Raw genomic sequence first — 17,488 nt, 5'->3', positions numbered from 1 at the left:
GACAATGAAATATATATACAATGTTTATGGTCTGATTTAATGCCATTTTTAAATGAGAAAGTTATTAAAACATGAATCATGTTGCAGCTAATAAAAAGTGAGAGGAATCACAGGAGCAAAGGCCTAGGCAGAAAGCTGTGGCTCTTTAATGTAGAAATATTTATTGTGAGATGCTATTAAATGGATCAGAGAGACCGAGCTTTTAATTCTTTACCAGGGCCTACACAGCAGATATGAGATTCAAACCCAGCACACAGCACCTGTAACTCTACGTTTGCATTTGAGTCTTGCATAAAAGCTGAATCTCAGAGTGCTTCAAGGAATTGAATAAAACAAATTCACTATAAGACAAGGAATGAGTGCAAACTAGGAAATTGCCATTGGCAGGTGATAAAACCTTTGAGGAGAGGCTTTCTAAGCAATGGGTGCTGGGATACGTGGCCCACCTGAGAGAGCAGCCAAACCTAGTCTGGGTTTGAAAGCCATGGGGATAGGCTCTGGGGCATGTGGGTGAAGCAAGAAGGAGACAGGAATGGAACGCTGAAGTAGCCAGAAGTCCCTTGAACTCTCCCATAATTTCTGTATCTTTGGCTGATATGAGGAGGTGTCATCATATAGGTGGTATGCACCAGTAGAGAATAACCAATAAGAGAGAAGGAGGGGTATGCACCAAGAGGGAAAAGATTTTTTTATTTTTTCACTATAGGTCCATCAAAACCTGGCAGCCTGCAGTGATGGAAAAGATGCATAATATGATAAAGCTTGGTAACCAGCATGTGTGATTGAACAAACCAATGAAGAGATAATATTTGAAAGCTTTACAGCTTGGAAAGCTGTTAGCAAGCTGGTGTCCTCTTCATCATTTTTAATTTTACTTTTACTGCCCTTCATTTGCTTTGACGGGTTGATGTTGCCATGGTGCAGTTGAAATTCTCATAAAAGTGCTGTTACCCTTTCAAGATGGCTATTTTTTCCTAGGCTTTATACCACATTTTATAGTTATGTCAGAAGGTGTACTTGGTTTATGAATTCTCCAAGCTCTGAGACTGCTCTAAAAACTCTAGGTTGCAGTTCAGGCTTGCCTTTTAATTTCTGAGATTTAACAACCACTACATCAGTGTATTATTTCCCCACATAATTAGAAAACTCATTTTCAATGTATCCTTTTGTTAATATGAGTAAAAAAACTTCTGCTTGGCCTCACCTTTTTGATCTGTAGTTTCTTTAACAACAATAGAAAGCATTTTTTTTCTGACTAAAGCTCTGTGGCTCTTTTTTATACTATCTCTCAGTTTTTAAATTATTTACCTGATGTAGGCAAATAATTCTAAAAGCTCTTTCTGCTCCTTGTGAAATGCCATTCCCACTGTTCATAGAGATATTCTCACACTTTCAGTGAAAGTTGATTCATGTCAGATGTGAATTGGTCCCATGATGCTTCTGCAATCACAATTAATTTCCCCTTCACTTGCTATGTAGCAATTCAAGTAAAAGATCTAGAGAGAGAAATTCTTGTCAATGGTGTTGCGAGTTAAACTTTTTGCAAGATGGTTTTTAAAGTGAACATACACATATTGAAAAACCTGAAAAACCTGGTAGTCATTAAGGACTGTCCTATATGACCCCTGCTCAGTGTGAACAACAGAGCAGCTTCACAGCTGGAGTGGAACTCTGGGGTGGGAGAGGATGGAAAGGGCCAAAAGAAACTTTTCTTGACTTTGCACTAAAGTCAGGAAAAATTGTTTGAGATATAGGCCCTCTAAAGGCAGCTCATGAGCTTTGTTCAATAATTACCATTTCTGTTGTTTATTGAAGAAAAAGAGACTTTAACAGGTATTCTGTAGCTGCCTTTCACAGCAATACTGCTGCTAAGGGAAGGAAGGAAAGTTTCAGATGCCACTCTGTTGAATTGGTATTTATTGCATTCAGTTAAATTAGAAGCAAAATCAGAAGCTCTGATTTGTTGTCTCTTCCAACAAGCCCTCCTGCAGGGTGCTGGGAAAGAGATAAAGCAATGTCATTAAAGGCAGCACAAACTAATACAGAGATGAATGCAAGTTGCACCCAGACACAACTTCATAAAAACCAGAATTTTTGCTGAAACCTAGTTTTGTCCAATCTCTGGCACTAACAGAAAATTAAATGAGCAAACAATGTTTAAATGTCAAATAAGAGTCAACAGACAAGTGGAATCAAGCACCAAACTGGCATCTTACTACTACAGGTAGTATCAGATAACCAGCACCTAGAAGTACCTTGCCGAAACAATGTGTTGTGAGGCCCAAAACTTGGATATGATTTGATGACTCTTTAGGCAAAACCTAAATAAAATCTCAGATATTTATACCTTAAGAGACCTACACTATACTTTGTGTAGTCCAGCTTTAATAGGAAGAGCCATTATTAAAACATTTCTCAGCTTTGCTTTTCTTTTCTTCTGCTTACTTTTTTTACAGCATAGTGTGCTGTCCAGTGCTGTCATAATTGTAGACTGTATTTTTGCATAGTACAAGGACTGTTTCCTCACATGGGACTGATTTATATCCTTAGATAATAGAAGAACCTGGAGGGTTTTTCTGGATTTATTATGCACTGTAGCAGTTTCCCCAAAATTTGAATGATACACATTTTAAACTTGGAATTTAAAAGGAAGCTTGTCTTTTAAAAACAGAACATTAGAAAACTGCATCTAGGTATGTCAATCATCCAGGTATAGATTTGATAAGGTCACTTCAATAAGAAACTTATATTTTCTCCTGCATGCACTTGTAATTTAGTGAGGAGTGAAAAGGAAGTGGGAAACAAATGTTCATTATTTAAAGGTATTATTACAGCATGAAGTAGCTTTTTTTCTCCTAAGTTAATAGGTTTGTTCCTGTCACTCTTGCCAGAGTCCTATGCAGGTCTATATTGTTATTTTATTTTAGCTGAATGACAGTTTAAATGTCATTGTAATCATGATGTGTCCTTAAAACTGTATCATTTTGCTTTGGTCTCTTGTTAAATACTTTCCCCCTTAATTGCCTTTTCATTCAACTAGAAGACTTATAATAGCAACCACAGCACAGCTGAAAAACAATTCATTGTACCAGTCACAGACTCTCATAATAGAGCACCTTAATAAGAGCAAGTTCTGTACTTCTTGAAGGCACAAGATAAATTAGGTTCATAGTCCATTATTTGAACAAGGGTATCTGACTTATGGCAAATCTATCTGAAAGAGTATTGTAGAGTTGTATTTTATCTTTAAGAAATGTGTTTTCCAAAAGTAAGATATTTGCTTCTGTTGCAGTAAAGGATTTAAACAGAAGAATTTCTCTCTAATGTTTGTTGAATCATACTAGAATGATGAGGTAGAAGAGAGCCATACATCAAACTACCAGTGTTAAAAACTTAGCATTGTATTTTATTTCGGGAGGGAAGGCTGAGCACAGAATGCCGAATGGTTTTGCCAAGAGCGCACTCTCTCTCCCTTATTTACCAAGCTATATATACAATGGAGAAGGTGACAGCACTCTTAAACTTTTTCTACTGCTGAAATTTACAGTTGTGCACATTTCCTTTTTCTTTTGCAAAGAACATCGCACTGGCAGAGCTGGAAACTGCATTTCTCTAACTCTGTGGAATTGCTATTATATAAAGAAAAGCAGAACACTTGTTTGGTAGATTTTTCTGTAGATGCCCTATTAGTTTGTCCTCTTTGTCAAGCATAGAGTTGAGAATGGCTGAAAAGAGAACTCTGCCTTGCTTTGGCTTTTCCTTGCTGTGTGGTAACAGCTCACCAGTATCACAGGTAGTATTTTCTGTGATGTCCATTTTCTAATGAGGAGCCTTCTAATTTAGGCATTGAAATGACACTAAGAATTCATTTTTTGTTTGCCTGTTAGGCATCATCAGACAACCACTGATGTTAGTATGACCTGGAAGGGATTCAGACTTATGGTTTAACATCTGAGAAATGAAATGAAACTTCCTTTTCAACAACCTCTGGTTTTGGCTTAAATAATGCAATCGGATTCAATTTTCTCAGGCAAACACATTTCTAATCTTTATCATCAAGAGGCCGCCAATTCTTTATTATTTCTTGATCCATGGCTAAATACACAGAAGGTTTGAGGAAATAATTTACTCTTTGTATAAAATTTCTTAAGGCATAAATGGAAATAGATTTACTGTGATTTCTGATCCCATTTTACCAACACCTTCATTCAGCTCCCTCAATTTCCTTGGGTGGCATGTTAAACTCCTATTCCTGGAGGAGGGACATTCCACATGGAACAAATAGATGAGGTTTCTGGTTAAAAAAATAGTGTTTATTTTAAGTATGTTAAATAAGTATGTTGTAATATTTTAACTGACCATTCTTGCTATGTTATCTACTACTGTAATTATGTTTACAATGTAACTTTCTGAATACTGAGCCAATGACCAGTGCTTAAAGTCTCCCTGGTCCTAGAGTGGAAGAAGGCATTCTGTGGACTGACTGCACAGCCATTGAGCTAAACTGGAGACAGGAATGAAACCAAGGTGAGCCAGTTTACCATGGCTGGAATGGATCTGCCACAAATAGAGTTTCATGACAGCTAACAAGAGTTAAATCTGGCCATGCAGTTTCTCCCTGTCATGGATACAGATTGCCTTCCTAACAGGTGGAGATAACACACACTGGTTAAGTCCTTCTGGCAAGGTAGCTTAGATTTAGAGTAGTGGATGTGTGGTGTTGCAGGCATTTACAGTGATTATTGGAAATTCTGCAATAGAAATTAAGTCTGTCAAAACAGGAAGACCAGGAAAAGCCTTATAGCTGCTTTGTCCAGCTGTTTAGGGTTCATAGCTGGTGGTTGCCATTTTCCTCTTTTTCTCTTTCCTAAGTACTGGGCCAGATGTTGTGCTGCTGTCACACCTGCTACACTGTGCTCTCTTTCCTTTGATTTGCAGGCACAGACTTCTGGCCTAAGAATCCCTAAGTGAAATTAGGAGGACTGTGCATCCATGTGTAGTTATTGTTGTCAAAAGACATCTGATATTTAAAACTTTAGTTTGTGAAGCCATTTTGGGAACAGACTTCCTGAGTTGTGAACCCTCTTAAATATGCCAGTGTAGATAGTTTCCAAAATGCAAGAAATATCTCCATAAAGATTGCAGCCTAATGTCTAGCACTTTGAGATATTCCAGTAGGAGTATGACTTTTATTAGACTTGCATTAAAGTTTGCTCATGATGATAGAGTCTTTCCTTTATTTCCTTTATTTTCAAATATTAACACATCGGCTTACAAATATGAGTGTTTACTGTTACCTTTCAAGTAACTCCTTTCTCAGAAGGGATTAATAGTGTTTTAACACTATTTCATATTGACAATTAAATGTATCTGTGATATGATAGACGACATAACTTCTGCAACTGAATATTTTACAATAGTAAACCCAAAAAAATACACAGTATTGTAATTGGAATAGAGTTGATATCATTGCTGGGAAAAAAATATTCTGTGGAGAAAAAGTAATTAGTGTCAGTTTTCCTTCAAAAACTTAAAAAAAAAATCATTCTTTTTGTCATATAAATGATATAGACCTTAAGGTCAGCATCCTGTTGACCTTACTTTTTAACCAAAATTTTTTACTTTTCTGAATTCTGGGACAGTAATTTTATTCTCAGCTTTTTCTCTTCAGCTGCTACTGCATTTTGAAGTATCCATGCCTGGTTTTATATCCAGGGCTTCTGAAGATTGGAGTTTGGGGATCCTGGGATTGTTTCTTGTGGAGATTTTTTCTTGGAAGAAATTTATCATGAATAGCTGGGTGGATTCTGGTGCAGCTGAAGTGTAGGATACCAAGGCAAATGACATTGCTTAAAAATGATGGCCATGAAATGCAAGTACATTGCAAATCACTCAGCTGCAGAGTCTTGGAATAAAAGCACTACAGGGCTGATGTATGGACTGATGTTGCCATTTAATGTGGTTTCCCAGCAAACCTTTCATAAAATTCATGACTGTAGCTGACCTCTGTTACTGTGTTCCTCTTAGGAAAAAAAAAAAAAAGGCTATAACCCAACTCTCTACAGCAGTGCACTGAAAAGTGATGTGTGATGTGAAGCAAGGTGAGGGGAATCATGTTCACTTCACCACAGACACTAAAGGTGAGCCTGTAGTCAAGCAGTTGATTAAATGTCACAGCATATTCGACAGTCTTCCAGGCTGACAAGGTTCTATTCTGACCAGCTTCAAACTAAGAGCCTCATTCAAATCACATTTTCTACCAGCTTTACTCCATTGCCTGTGCTGCTTTAAAAATGTTGCCTCTGTAAAGGCAGAATCAGCCATCAGCTGCCAGCAGGTAACATAGAGATTCTTTGTGTTACAGTTAACACAAAATACCAAAATAGACACTGTTTATAATATTTTGTTCTTGTATTAGGCATAGTTACTTGGTTTTTGCTTTATGCATGGCTGTGAGTGCTGATTTTCCCTGAAAACAGCAATTCTGGCCTGTCCTAGAGAGTCTTGGTTTCTTGGGTAAAAATTGAAGTACAGCTTTTCACTTCCACTATAGCTTACAGTCAAGGGACAGCTGCTGATGTATGTTAAGTTGCCACAGCAACTGAAAGTATATAAATGCCCCAGCAAGTTGAATTTGAGGCAAAAAGTCTGGTTGGTTGACATGGTCATGTCTGAGCCACCTCCAGAGAGAGCAGAAAGTAGTAGAGGTGGAGGAAAGTGTAATGAAAATGTGAAAATCTGCAAAGAGTATCTAATCAGAAGGATGATGAGGCATCATTTGTTTTCTTCCTAGCTCTATGTAAAATGATAGATTAAAATCCAGCTCTCATTACGGCTTCCTTGTCTTTCAACTTCCCACTCCTTCAAAGCGCCTCTTTAAATTGTGAGAGCTGAGATGGTGTAGTCTTTCATATGTGAGATTGATTCCATATTTTAGGAAATGGAAAATGAACTGTTACTGTAAGTGTGCACTTCTGTCACTATTACCAGCTAAAGCAAATTTAGCCCTTCCCTTCTCTCAGGTAAAATAAGCAAATGTAGGCGCGATGCTTTTGGCTGTGTGTGAATCTCTGCCTTTTTTTGTGAAAACTGTTTGTGAATGCAAATTGAAAATTGAGGGCACTGTGTGTCCAGATCACCTGTGTGATGGTGACACACCAATCAGCAGAGAACAGCACACTCGATACGCTTCTCCAGGAGAGTGGTGTGTTAGTCTTTAAAGGTCTGTGGCACAGCTGAGGCAATTGCTTTCCTGTTCCTGCCTCCACTCGTGTCTTCCTGCGTGTCTGTGTGTGTGTGTGTACCTAAATGAGAGAGGTACAGCTGGAAGAAGAAGCAGGAAAATGTTCCATGATGATGAGTTAGTGATGCAGAGTTTACCTGTTGGACAATAAGCCCAAAGGTTGTTTCAAATTACCTAGCAAAACTGTCCTCCCAGCAGGGTTTTGATAGCATGTGGTGACAACTGCAAGTCAGAGCTTCCACAATTCCACCCAGTTTCTCACCCAAACAAGCTGTATGTATAGTAATACAGTGCTGCTGTGTAAAAAAATTTACAATATAATTAATTTTTTTTATTCTGGTTCTCTCTGGACTATATAGTCCCTGCCTGTTATTTTATTTACTCCATAGCTATTCTTGTTTTGCAGTTATTTTCTTTAGATTGTAGCTCTAAGGTCAGTCTAAGGACAAGATGTTCCTTCCAGAGATGAGTTGTGAACAGTACAAGTAGGCTGTGTAAATGCTTCTCTCTTCTGTGTCATTCTGGAAACCTAGCCTGGGAAAAAAAATAGCCTACTTCAGCTCAGGATTTAGATTCTAAATTCAGATTTTGAGGTTGACATCACTCCTTTGGTGCCTCCAAGTAAATTACAGCAGAGTAGTTACAAGGTGATCCAAAGCCATGCCTATGGAAGTTGTAGTTCTCCAGGCTGAGATTGATTTTTGTAGCCACTAAAGCACAGAGAACAATATTAGTTGTTTTGGTTTGTTTGTTTTTTTTTTTTTTTCTATTTCACTAGATTATTTTTTCAATAATTCCATGCCTTTTCCCCTCAATTTTTAAAATACTGTTTTGATTCAAAAACAGTCTTACAGATTTTGCATCATACTGGAATCATCTGTACATTGCTAGGACATTAATACAAGTGTAAGAGGAAAGGCCACTTTTCTAAGTATTTACTCCATGAGGGCAGAGAATTCTAACATCCAAACAGAACAATTTATTAATAGAAATGGAAAGAGTACTTGTAGTATCACGCTCTGCTCCTCTATCTCTTTCTTCTTCTGGACAATATAAATGTGCTGGTGGTACTAAATGCCTTCATTCCTAAGTGAGTACAATAAAGATTAGTCTTTAATTATTTCTGGCATATGTCCTTTAAATTCAAAGCCTGTAAATCGCAATGGGCAAAGGGTAATATGTCGTAACAGGTTACACCTCCCGAAGGATTTGTTGATTGACATCAAAATTGTTTCCCCTCCCTCTCTTCTGACTGACAGAATGACAGGTGTGAAGTGATGGCAGTGTGCTGTAATAATGTGTCAAAAGACCTTAAATCAAGACTAATGTGGCTTCAATGATAAGCTCCCAAACGTTTGTATGGCAGAAAATGGAACTGTAGGGCAGATTCATCTTGGGACTATTATATCTTTGCACTTTCTAAAAGTGCTTTTTCGTTAGGGTCCTTGGCTGATTACAGGGCAGAGGTTTTAGGAGTATTTCTTTTTACAAAGCCTCTACAGGGAGAAAAACATTTCTCAGCTTACTACTATAACAAACTTACACCTAGTGGAGGTTTTTTTTTTCACAGTAACTTTAGTATACATGTAATCCAGAACGTTAAATAGATAAAAAAAAATACTTGTTGCAGCAGCTACTGGTAGTCACTCCTTTGGACAAAATACAACATTTATTGCTTGAGGAAACAGTAGAAAGGCAGGGAGCATAATAAATAGGGGTGAATACACAGAGAGACCCTCTCATTTAAGCCACCTCTGATGTTCAGTTTATGCAGAATTTTGTGACCAAGAGGGAAACTGAGCTTATAGTTGAAAGGATGATAGGGAACTAAATCTTGATTTTATTATACAAGAATAATTCTTTGCATGCATAAATATGAAAAAGTGGACAAAATAGAACAAAAATTGAAGTCCAGTGAAACAGTCATACAAGAAAACTCCGGAGACTCTGCCTAAGGAGTCCAGCAATAGTCTGCAGTCTGCCCACGGGGGAAGACAGATCTTTTCTGACCTTCCCAAAGATTCAGATCAGGGCCTAGTTCCTTAGTTCCTGTATTTGAAGGTACTTAAGTGGAGTGCTTGAGAGTAACAAATGTTCTACATAAAATAAAATTAAAATAAAATAATTAAAGATTTTTACTTAATCCTTGGCCTCTTATTTCATTCTCAGTATGCTCTGGGACAATTAGCCCAGACAAGAGGCAAAGGAGGCCAGGACTTTACTGTAGAGAACTCCCAGGAATTTTGTTCTTCCTTGGAGTCAGAATTTTCAGGGGTGTTTTCCATCAGGTCTATATGGAAATATTGTGGTTAATTCTCAGCAATATGATGGCAGATACCCAAAAGGAAGGATTTGTATGACAACAACTGGATTCCTTGTGAGAAAAACCCTTACCATTCTATGGTTTCTGGAAATGCTCTGTTGCTGCTCCAACTTCCTGCTTTTGAATTTCTTCCTGCTGAAACATTATGAAAAAATTAGAATAGAAGGAAAGCCAACTGAAGCAAAAATGAAGTAAATAAAGTTAAATAAAGTAATAAATTGAAATCATAAACAGTCTCTTAATTTTAAAACTGTAGGTCAATTTAAGAAAAAATTAAAACCAATAATTGCTGATTGAAAGCAAAGTGATGGTCCTGAAAACTTTGGAGAAACTTTGTGCTCTACTACTCTGTCAGAGCACAACTGGGAGCTATTTCTGATAGAGGGGAGTCTATGCACAAAAAGAGAACTGATTTCAACATTTACCAAAAAATATGAGTGAAATTTGGTGTGGTCATAGGTCAAGGGTCTGTGGTCATGGATATAAATTAACACAAAAATTATGAATTAAACACTAGAAGAATTCAACATTAAGATTTCATTAAAATTATTGCTTAAATAAGCTGGCTTGAAAGTAATAGTATTAATAAACATTCAAATTTATTCAGGAAAAGCCAAACCATTATTCCCTCCTCCTTATCCCAAAGCAAGGCCTAACAAGTGAGCTGCCATTGAATGTTTACGAAACAAGAAATTAATGTTACTTGAAATTTGTTCCCTTGATGAGGAGGGCAGCAGCAACTGAGCAGTGTCAATCTCTCTGCAGTCTCCTATCTACAGTTTTAAGATAAATAATTAAAAAAAAACCAAAGGAACAAAACACTGGACAGTGACTGCAGTTTTATGGAAGCAGTCTCCTGGACCATAATCATGGTCTAGGAGAAAAATCTGATTCATAGAACTGATTTTCAAGTTAGACTTTTCCAACATGCCTACAATCAATAAATAACAAGGCCACCAGCACACAAAATAAAGCACACAATCATTTAGTTAGTAATTTACACTATAGACCTTATTCAATGGCAGTACACTGCTAATGGTTGCCATAGAACATCTCCTTTTCACCATCCAAACAGTTCAAAATGCAGGGTTTGAGAACATTTTCCTTTTCCATTTCTTTCCCTTTCTTTATTTGTCTTTTTAACTAAGTCCTTCTAACCATGTTTGTAGAATAGCAGTATAACTGAGAAAAATAAATCTGTTACAAAAAAAATTGACCTTGCTTTCTACCCAAAGAAGATTTTTTTCCTTTTTTTTTTCTTAGAGGTGAAGCTGAGAGATGGTTATTTTGTTTGATTGTCTATTTTAATACATAAAGCACTGTGAAAACATACAGTGAAGTCTAAATCCTCCATCCAAGCAGCCATTATAGGAAATGTATATGGTAACATATGAAAATATTCCTAAATCTCATTTTTCCTCTGAAGCATTACTTAACCCTCAGGCAATAAATTTCACTGAACTCACTGAAGTGAGAAATGGACCCTTTTAATAAGGCTTTTAACTACACATCTTAATGAAACTTAAACAAATGGTGTCCCTGCCACTATGTTGGCTGCATGTGTGTTTATGTATACTATGTAAGAAGAATAAATATTTTTCATATTTAGAGATTTACTGTTCTATGGTAATTTTCAAACAGCTCTGGAAAATAAACAGACAATTCTTTCTTTTTAATAACTTCAGTTTGCCAGCTTTCTTCTTTACCTGAGTAATGACCACCGGGAGAGGCTTCACAGCAGCTTATTTTGTTCCTAGATCCAGAAAAATATGTGCATTTGCCTACAAGGACAGTGTGCATTTTAAGGAACATTTTTATTTTTTTTTACTAATTTGTTTCTTTCTTTCTTTCTTTAAAGACAAATCACATCTCTGACCTGTGACACTGCCTAACACGTGCTGTGTGCTGTGCAAAGGGAAATTTTCTACATCCAAGCATTCATTTTGCATAAGTTAAGGCTCTGCATGCTACTCTTGTCCCCACTCCTTTCTAATTTTAGTGAATTTTGTGCTTTATAAATCAGGCTGTTTCAAATATGAATACATCTGTGTGTCAAACCCACCCTCTTCCCCACAAATACAAATCTGAATATGAATGTCAGGACCCGTGCACTTGCCTCGCTTCTGCATGAGGCATTCTGCCCATCTGGAGAAGTGATTTGACTTCTCGGTATTGCATTAGACCACTGTCATTAACGACAGAGGTGTCATTTTGATGTGATCTGTGAGGCAGTAGAAGCTTTGAAGTTGAAAGCTAGAAAAGACATGGATAAATTGTGCTCGGAGTATGCTGCTATTGCACCATTATTGCTGGCAATTATTTCACCAAGTGACACATCTGATGAAAAGTCATCCTCCTTGCTATGGAAAGAAACCACAGTTCGCTGGAGCACGTGGTAGATCTGTTGATTTCAGAGTGTGAGAAAAAGCTCATTAGCTTTGGTCTGATCATTCTGCACCAATCATGAACTCTTTTGCATTGTTTCCCCCCCATTTTCATGTTTTCAGTTGGTTTCCTTTCCTGATCTAGCACTTGTGCTTTTCTGTTTTCATGTTTGGCCATTTGCTATCTCTTCTCCACTCCAGTTTCTCCAGCACATCATTTCTTAATGATGTGCCAAGTATGCTTCCTGCTTTTCTTACCCTCTTCCTTAACAATTCTGAATAATCTTTATTTCTTTGTTGGTCTCATAAAACAGGGTGTTCAGAACTTTCTTTTAATCTACAGAGTATGTGAAATCTAACTGCTCCAAAAAATAATAGCAGATTACATGTAATTAAATTTCAGGTTAGCTTTAAACATGGAGTAAAGATTTGCTCCTTCAGCTATGCACCATGGGCTGAGTTCGGGATTCATATTGCAGGGCTAGTAGCAACCCTTCAAATAAACTTTGTGAACAAGAAACAGGTAAATGAAATCACATTTTTAAGTATGTAGGGTAAGTGGGTGAGATAAAAGGACATATTTTATCATCAGTTTTTTTACATGACTAGCAAAATACCCCCAAAACTACAGTGTAAATATATCAAGAAAACAATTATATTGCTAGAGGACTTCCTTTTCACACTAAAGGGTTCTGGGCAAATCACTCAAAAGCACAAGTCCTAGGAACAGAGGCATGGAAAATTAGATGTGTCATAGGTTTTGGAGATTCTTCCTATTTCTAAACTGAAAAATAACTTTGTTAAAACAAAAGCTCATGTTCTGTGCTTCAGTTATTATATTTCCCTGGATAGGTGAGCTGTAAAAGAAGGTGGCCTTAAGCCATCCCCCTTACCAAAACATCTTTCATCACAGCATATCAGAACTGCTCTTCCATAAAGGAATCACAGAATACATGGCATAGATTCACTCCACTTAGACTGAAGTTCTTGCTTATCCAGTTACATTAGTCTCCCTTCATAGACAATCAAGACTCACAATCATCTTCAAAAGGCATTTTTTTGTTAAAGAGCTGCTGTTTGCTGGAAAGAACATGGCCCACGTGCTTACTAAGCATGCTGAAGGTATTAATGAAATAAATATTCTCTGTGAGACCTGGACAGAGCAATAGGTCACTGTCCAACAACATGGGCTCTGCTACTGAGTCTTGGGAATTTAAATCTTCAAAGTCCTACAGACAGTATTATTTTTGCTCTAAATTAATGGTCTTGTTCTAATCCTTATAATTATGTCTTCACAGCATAGCCAAGAGACAGGTGATTTAACTGACTAGAGAGTCTCTGTCCCACTCAGAATAGGCCTCCAGGTCAGAAGTGTATTAATGAGAGAATGGCTGGAGGATGATGAGCTGATCCTGCAGCCTCCAACAGCACTGAATTGACTACAAGGGACTCTGTAGAAAGTAACTTCCAGCTAATAACTGTACAAATCATCCTGCAGATACAGCTGTTGTCAGGGCTGCAAGCATTCCTGTTCTTTGTTCTTGGAGGAGCCCGTGCGGTTGTGTCAAAGCCCAGACCAGGTACAAATTACCCAGTGGTCACTCTGAAGCACACATATTTTAAAGGTAGAGGAATCAAATTTACATCAGTTTCTTCCAGGATTCATATCCTGTGCCAGAAGAATTGAAAAAGATACTGTTTTGTAGAGAGCTTCTCTGATCAGTATTCTTGATGTGTATCCTAGTGGTAAGAAGTAGCAATAATCAAATAATATTAAAACTACCACATACTATGGAGCTGAATGTTATAGGGGATAAAGCTAAGCATGTTCTGTGGCTAGTACCAGATACTATTTGCAGTAGTAAAGCGTGTTATGCATGTTGGGCATGTCATACATTGAACCCTCTCATTCTGAAAGGGATTTCCAGGCATATCTTGGGTATTTTTAGCAAAAGTGGGTGAAAAACATAATTTATAACAAGAGTAGGTTTTCCTATTGTTTACAGAGAAAGTTTTGATTTCCTAGTTGCAAGCAAAGAACATGAGGGTAATAATTGACTTGAAGAAAGAATGTGAATTAGAAAGGGCAATAACACTTGGAGCTTCTCCAGCTGCTGGAGAGCAGTGGGTTTCCTTCTGGCCAGTGCAAAGTTTTCAGTGAGATTGGACACGTCAAAGCAGGTTACAAACACCAGGCTGTTGATTTCCCTAAAAACCACCCTGCATATATTTGACACACATTAACAGATCTATATCTCAAAAGTCCAGCTACAAAAAACTTGAATCAAATGGCTGCAAGGACTTTCATTGATTGGTGCCCTGATCTTCCCTGCAAATTCTTTGAGCAGAGTCCAAGTATGAGAAAGACCTGCAAAACCTAGTAATGTATCCTTGGAGAAATTGATCCAGCACTGCAGGGAAGGAGGAATTCTAAAACAGCTGGTATATGTAAAAGGTATTTCTTTGTCATACTTGCCATTCATACAAATGACTGGATTACCCAGCTACCCAAACTTCTATCTATGCCCATATCCCCTCAGTAAACCTCTCCAGCTCAATTGTCACATGTAATAGTCTACACACCTAATCATCTCTTATTTTTCTCCTTCCAGGTTTCCTTGGTTTCCTTCCTTTAAAAGCATGGGCATTTAAATAATTTGATAAATTTCATAACCTGCTTGGACTTGATTCTCTAATATACTGTTTTTCAAGAAGCAGTTCATCAGTGTGGGTGACTGCATGGTAGCCCAACCTGAAAACTTTCCAGGTTTCCTAAATTCCAATGTCTTGCACATGTTTATTATAACTTCATAGTAACTATGTCCATATACAGAATGATGAAAGGGTGGTTTTTTTTCATTATTTGACTAGAATATTGCTGAAGAAGTAATGAAGCTTGTGTATTATGAAAAGACAGAACAGGGATTATGTGCAGTGGGGGGATAGGAAATTAATTTTACATCACCCTTCAGTCTATCAGAAGGAAAAGTTATCTCTGAAACTTTCTTTTCCACTGTGGGAAAGTAATATATATGTGAAAATCATGGGTTTTCTTGGCTTCTGGTGTCATCAGAGTTATCTTTGAAGTAAAGGAACAGTCCTGCTTCCATTAATTCCAAATATTAAACAACTATGATACTGAGTTTCAAAAATGCTTTGCAGTCAAGCTGTTCACCTGGAGTGAAGGGCTACCTATTTCAGCCTGCACACATGGATTATGCATCCTACTTGTAAAGTCTTTGATCCATGATAAAACCAACTTTTGTTGATCTGTTTTGCACTGTATCTTACAATGAATGCTTTTTGATATCTGTATTTTATTTTGTCTGATGTTTAAAAACAGAGTTTACTGGATAACACTTGAATGAATGAACTGAAAAATGAACAGATATGTTTAAAGCTTCTCAAGAGTCAGTGGTTTCAAATGCAGTAAAATATTTTACAAGTTGTTACTGTGGTTTGATTTCCAAGTCGGTGCGGAGAACCTAAGAAGACAAGGATGTTGGAAAGAGGAGTTTCTTCTTCCAACAGGAAAAGAAAGTGGAAATTGAATAAAGTTGTAAAGAAAATAAGAAGTGCTCCGGAGTGTTCATCTCTCTCCATAATTTCCATTGGGATACTTTGAACTCACTCTCCTACTGACTGTAAGATTTTTTTTGACAGAAAGTGTCTGGTTACTGGACACTTGTGTCTCATTGGTGATAAAAAAATGGGAAAGTAAAATCTGGCAAACTAGACCCAGAGGTAGGTGGAAATTTTAGCATAATGAATGTTTTGAAAAAAGTATAATAATAAATCTGTGTTTTAAGACCTGGGGACTGGGGGAGGGGGAGTACTTTTTGAAGAGGTCACTCAAGTACATACAGCCAGGAATCAAGCTTAGGGTCATTGATTGCCCTTACTTAGAAATAGGTCTGAACGTCTTCTGTCTTTGAAGTAAGAGAAAATTTACAGTCTGTTTCAAAATAGATTTTTTTCCCTAGAGACTTCAGGTGGCAAAGGGTGGACTTGTGGTAAGTAAGGGAGGACTGAAAAGAAACTGATTTTTTTTTGTGGGTGGTTTTTTCTTTTGTTTTGGGTTGGGCTATTTTTTGGTGGGGGGGCTTTTTTGAGAGGTTGCTGGTTTTTGCAGGGGGAGTTTTGGGGTTTTTTTGAGAGGAAAGTTTTTTGTTGTGTGGTTGGGTTTGTTTTGGTTTTGGGGTTTTTTTCAGTTTGTTTTGTTTGGGCTTTTTTTTTTTTTTTTTTTTTGTGGTTGATTTTGGGGTGGTTTTACAGAACTGAAGATTATGGCAAAGACTTGAACTTGCCTTTGAGCTGAGGCAAAAGTTTGTCACACAGCTCCCTTGTCCCTCTTGTGGCACTCCTCCAATTCACAAAGCTACATTTGTGAAATCACTTCTCTAGCTTGGACCACATATTTGAAATCAAAATAAATTTTTAAAAATTAACATAAAATTGCTATAATACAATTGAAGTATTTTGAAAGCCTAGTAGGACTGCCTCATGGTCCAGAAAAGGTGTGAGCAGCCTGTTCATTCACTGCAGGTACTTGCTAACTAAGATTACTATATAATTTTGGGGGGAATTGTATAACGTTCTGCTCAATTTAGTCTTTGTGGTGATGAGTATCAGGGCTGTAGGTACATAAGAAAACAGCTTCATATCTTAGTTACTCTATGGCCAGGTTTGATTTAAGTGTTTTTAACAGCAAGTGGTGCCATCTAGGAGCGAAGACCCTAAAAATATTAGTAGGTGGTGACATATGTATAGACATAAATATTCATGTCCAAATGCACACATATATATCCATATATGTCTATGTATGGATAAATGCCTCTTTTGTGACATGGAACCTTGTGCAGGAAGCAGACACGTGATTTAACTGGTGATGAAGAATGACCAATTGCATCTTAAAATGAGTACCGTTTATGGTGCATTGTATGACTGTCCATCACTTCCTCTTATTCTCCCTCAGGAATTAAAAGTCAAGTTTACTAATTAGTGCCTTGCACCAAGAAGGGATAAGGTCAAGGAGTTAGATCTGAAGTAGACATCTGCATATAGATATACTGATACAGAGTAGTCCTTTCATTGAACTCTTGAAGACAGGCATCACAGTTTTTATGGCACATAAACTCCCTTCCCCAGTGAGAGAGGTTAAGGACGGTCTGGACAAGTGGACTCAGTGAGAGCTGGAGCAGTTTGCTTTACTGACATTGATGCAGATCCAGTTTCTTACGTAGTTCTTTACAGTCCTGCACAGTTACTGTCATGAATAGCTTCTCCTCCTCCCCCAAAACCATTCTTATTTGCTTACAGAGCAATCTGTGTAGCCATTTTATATCAGCTTCTTTATGTTAGAACCAATTGACTATTTGTACTTTTGGGGGTTTCTCAGATGCTTAACTGAGTGTTTTTCAGAGTTCTGCTCCTCTTCTTTCCTCTCCGTTATTCAGAATCAAGCAAGGTTTATCAAACTGTGATTGATTACAAATCGCTGTGGTGATACTGCTGCGCAGAAGATTAATGATGTCAGCC

At 37.4% G+C, this 17,488-nt stretch overlaps 1 protein-coding gene across 2 annotated transcripts in view; it reads left to right on the top strand.

Annotated features, from left to right (window-relative positions):
• The window catches only part of LRMDA (leucine rich melanocyte differentiation associated), a 741,773-nt gene that overhangs the window by 712,982 nt on the left and 11,303 nt on the right, over window positions 1–17,488 (top strand). The window contains exon 7 of one of the 2 annotated variants that reach the window (XM_072931492.1): window positions 14,563–15,746. The exons of the other annotated variant lie outside the window; for it this stretch is intronic. Within the exon in view, the coding sequence (XP_072787593.1) occupies window positions 14,563–14,602 (40 nt within the window). The 3' untranslated portion in view covers window positions 14,603–15,746. Of the gene's footprint in view, window positions 1–14,562; window positions 15,747–17,488 lie in introns of those variants that run through there. 2 annotated transcript variants of the gene reach the window in all.

This window comes from Taeniopygia guttata, chromosome 6 (assembly GCF_048771995.1).
Source record: "Taeniopygia guttata chromosome 6, bTaeGut7.mat, whole genome shotgun sequence".
Lineage (NCBI taxonomy): Eukaryota > Metazoa > Chordata > Aves > Passeriformes > Estrildidae > Taeniopygia > Taeniopygia guttata.
The sequence above is the reverse complement of the archived record's forward strand: the minus strand, read 5'-3'. Positions and strand labels throughout refer to the sequence as shown.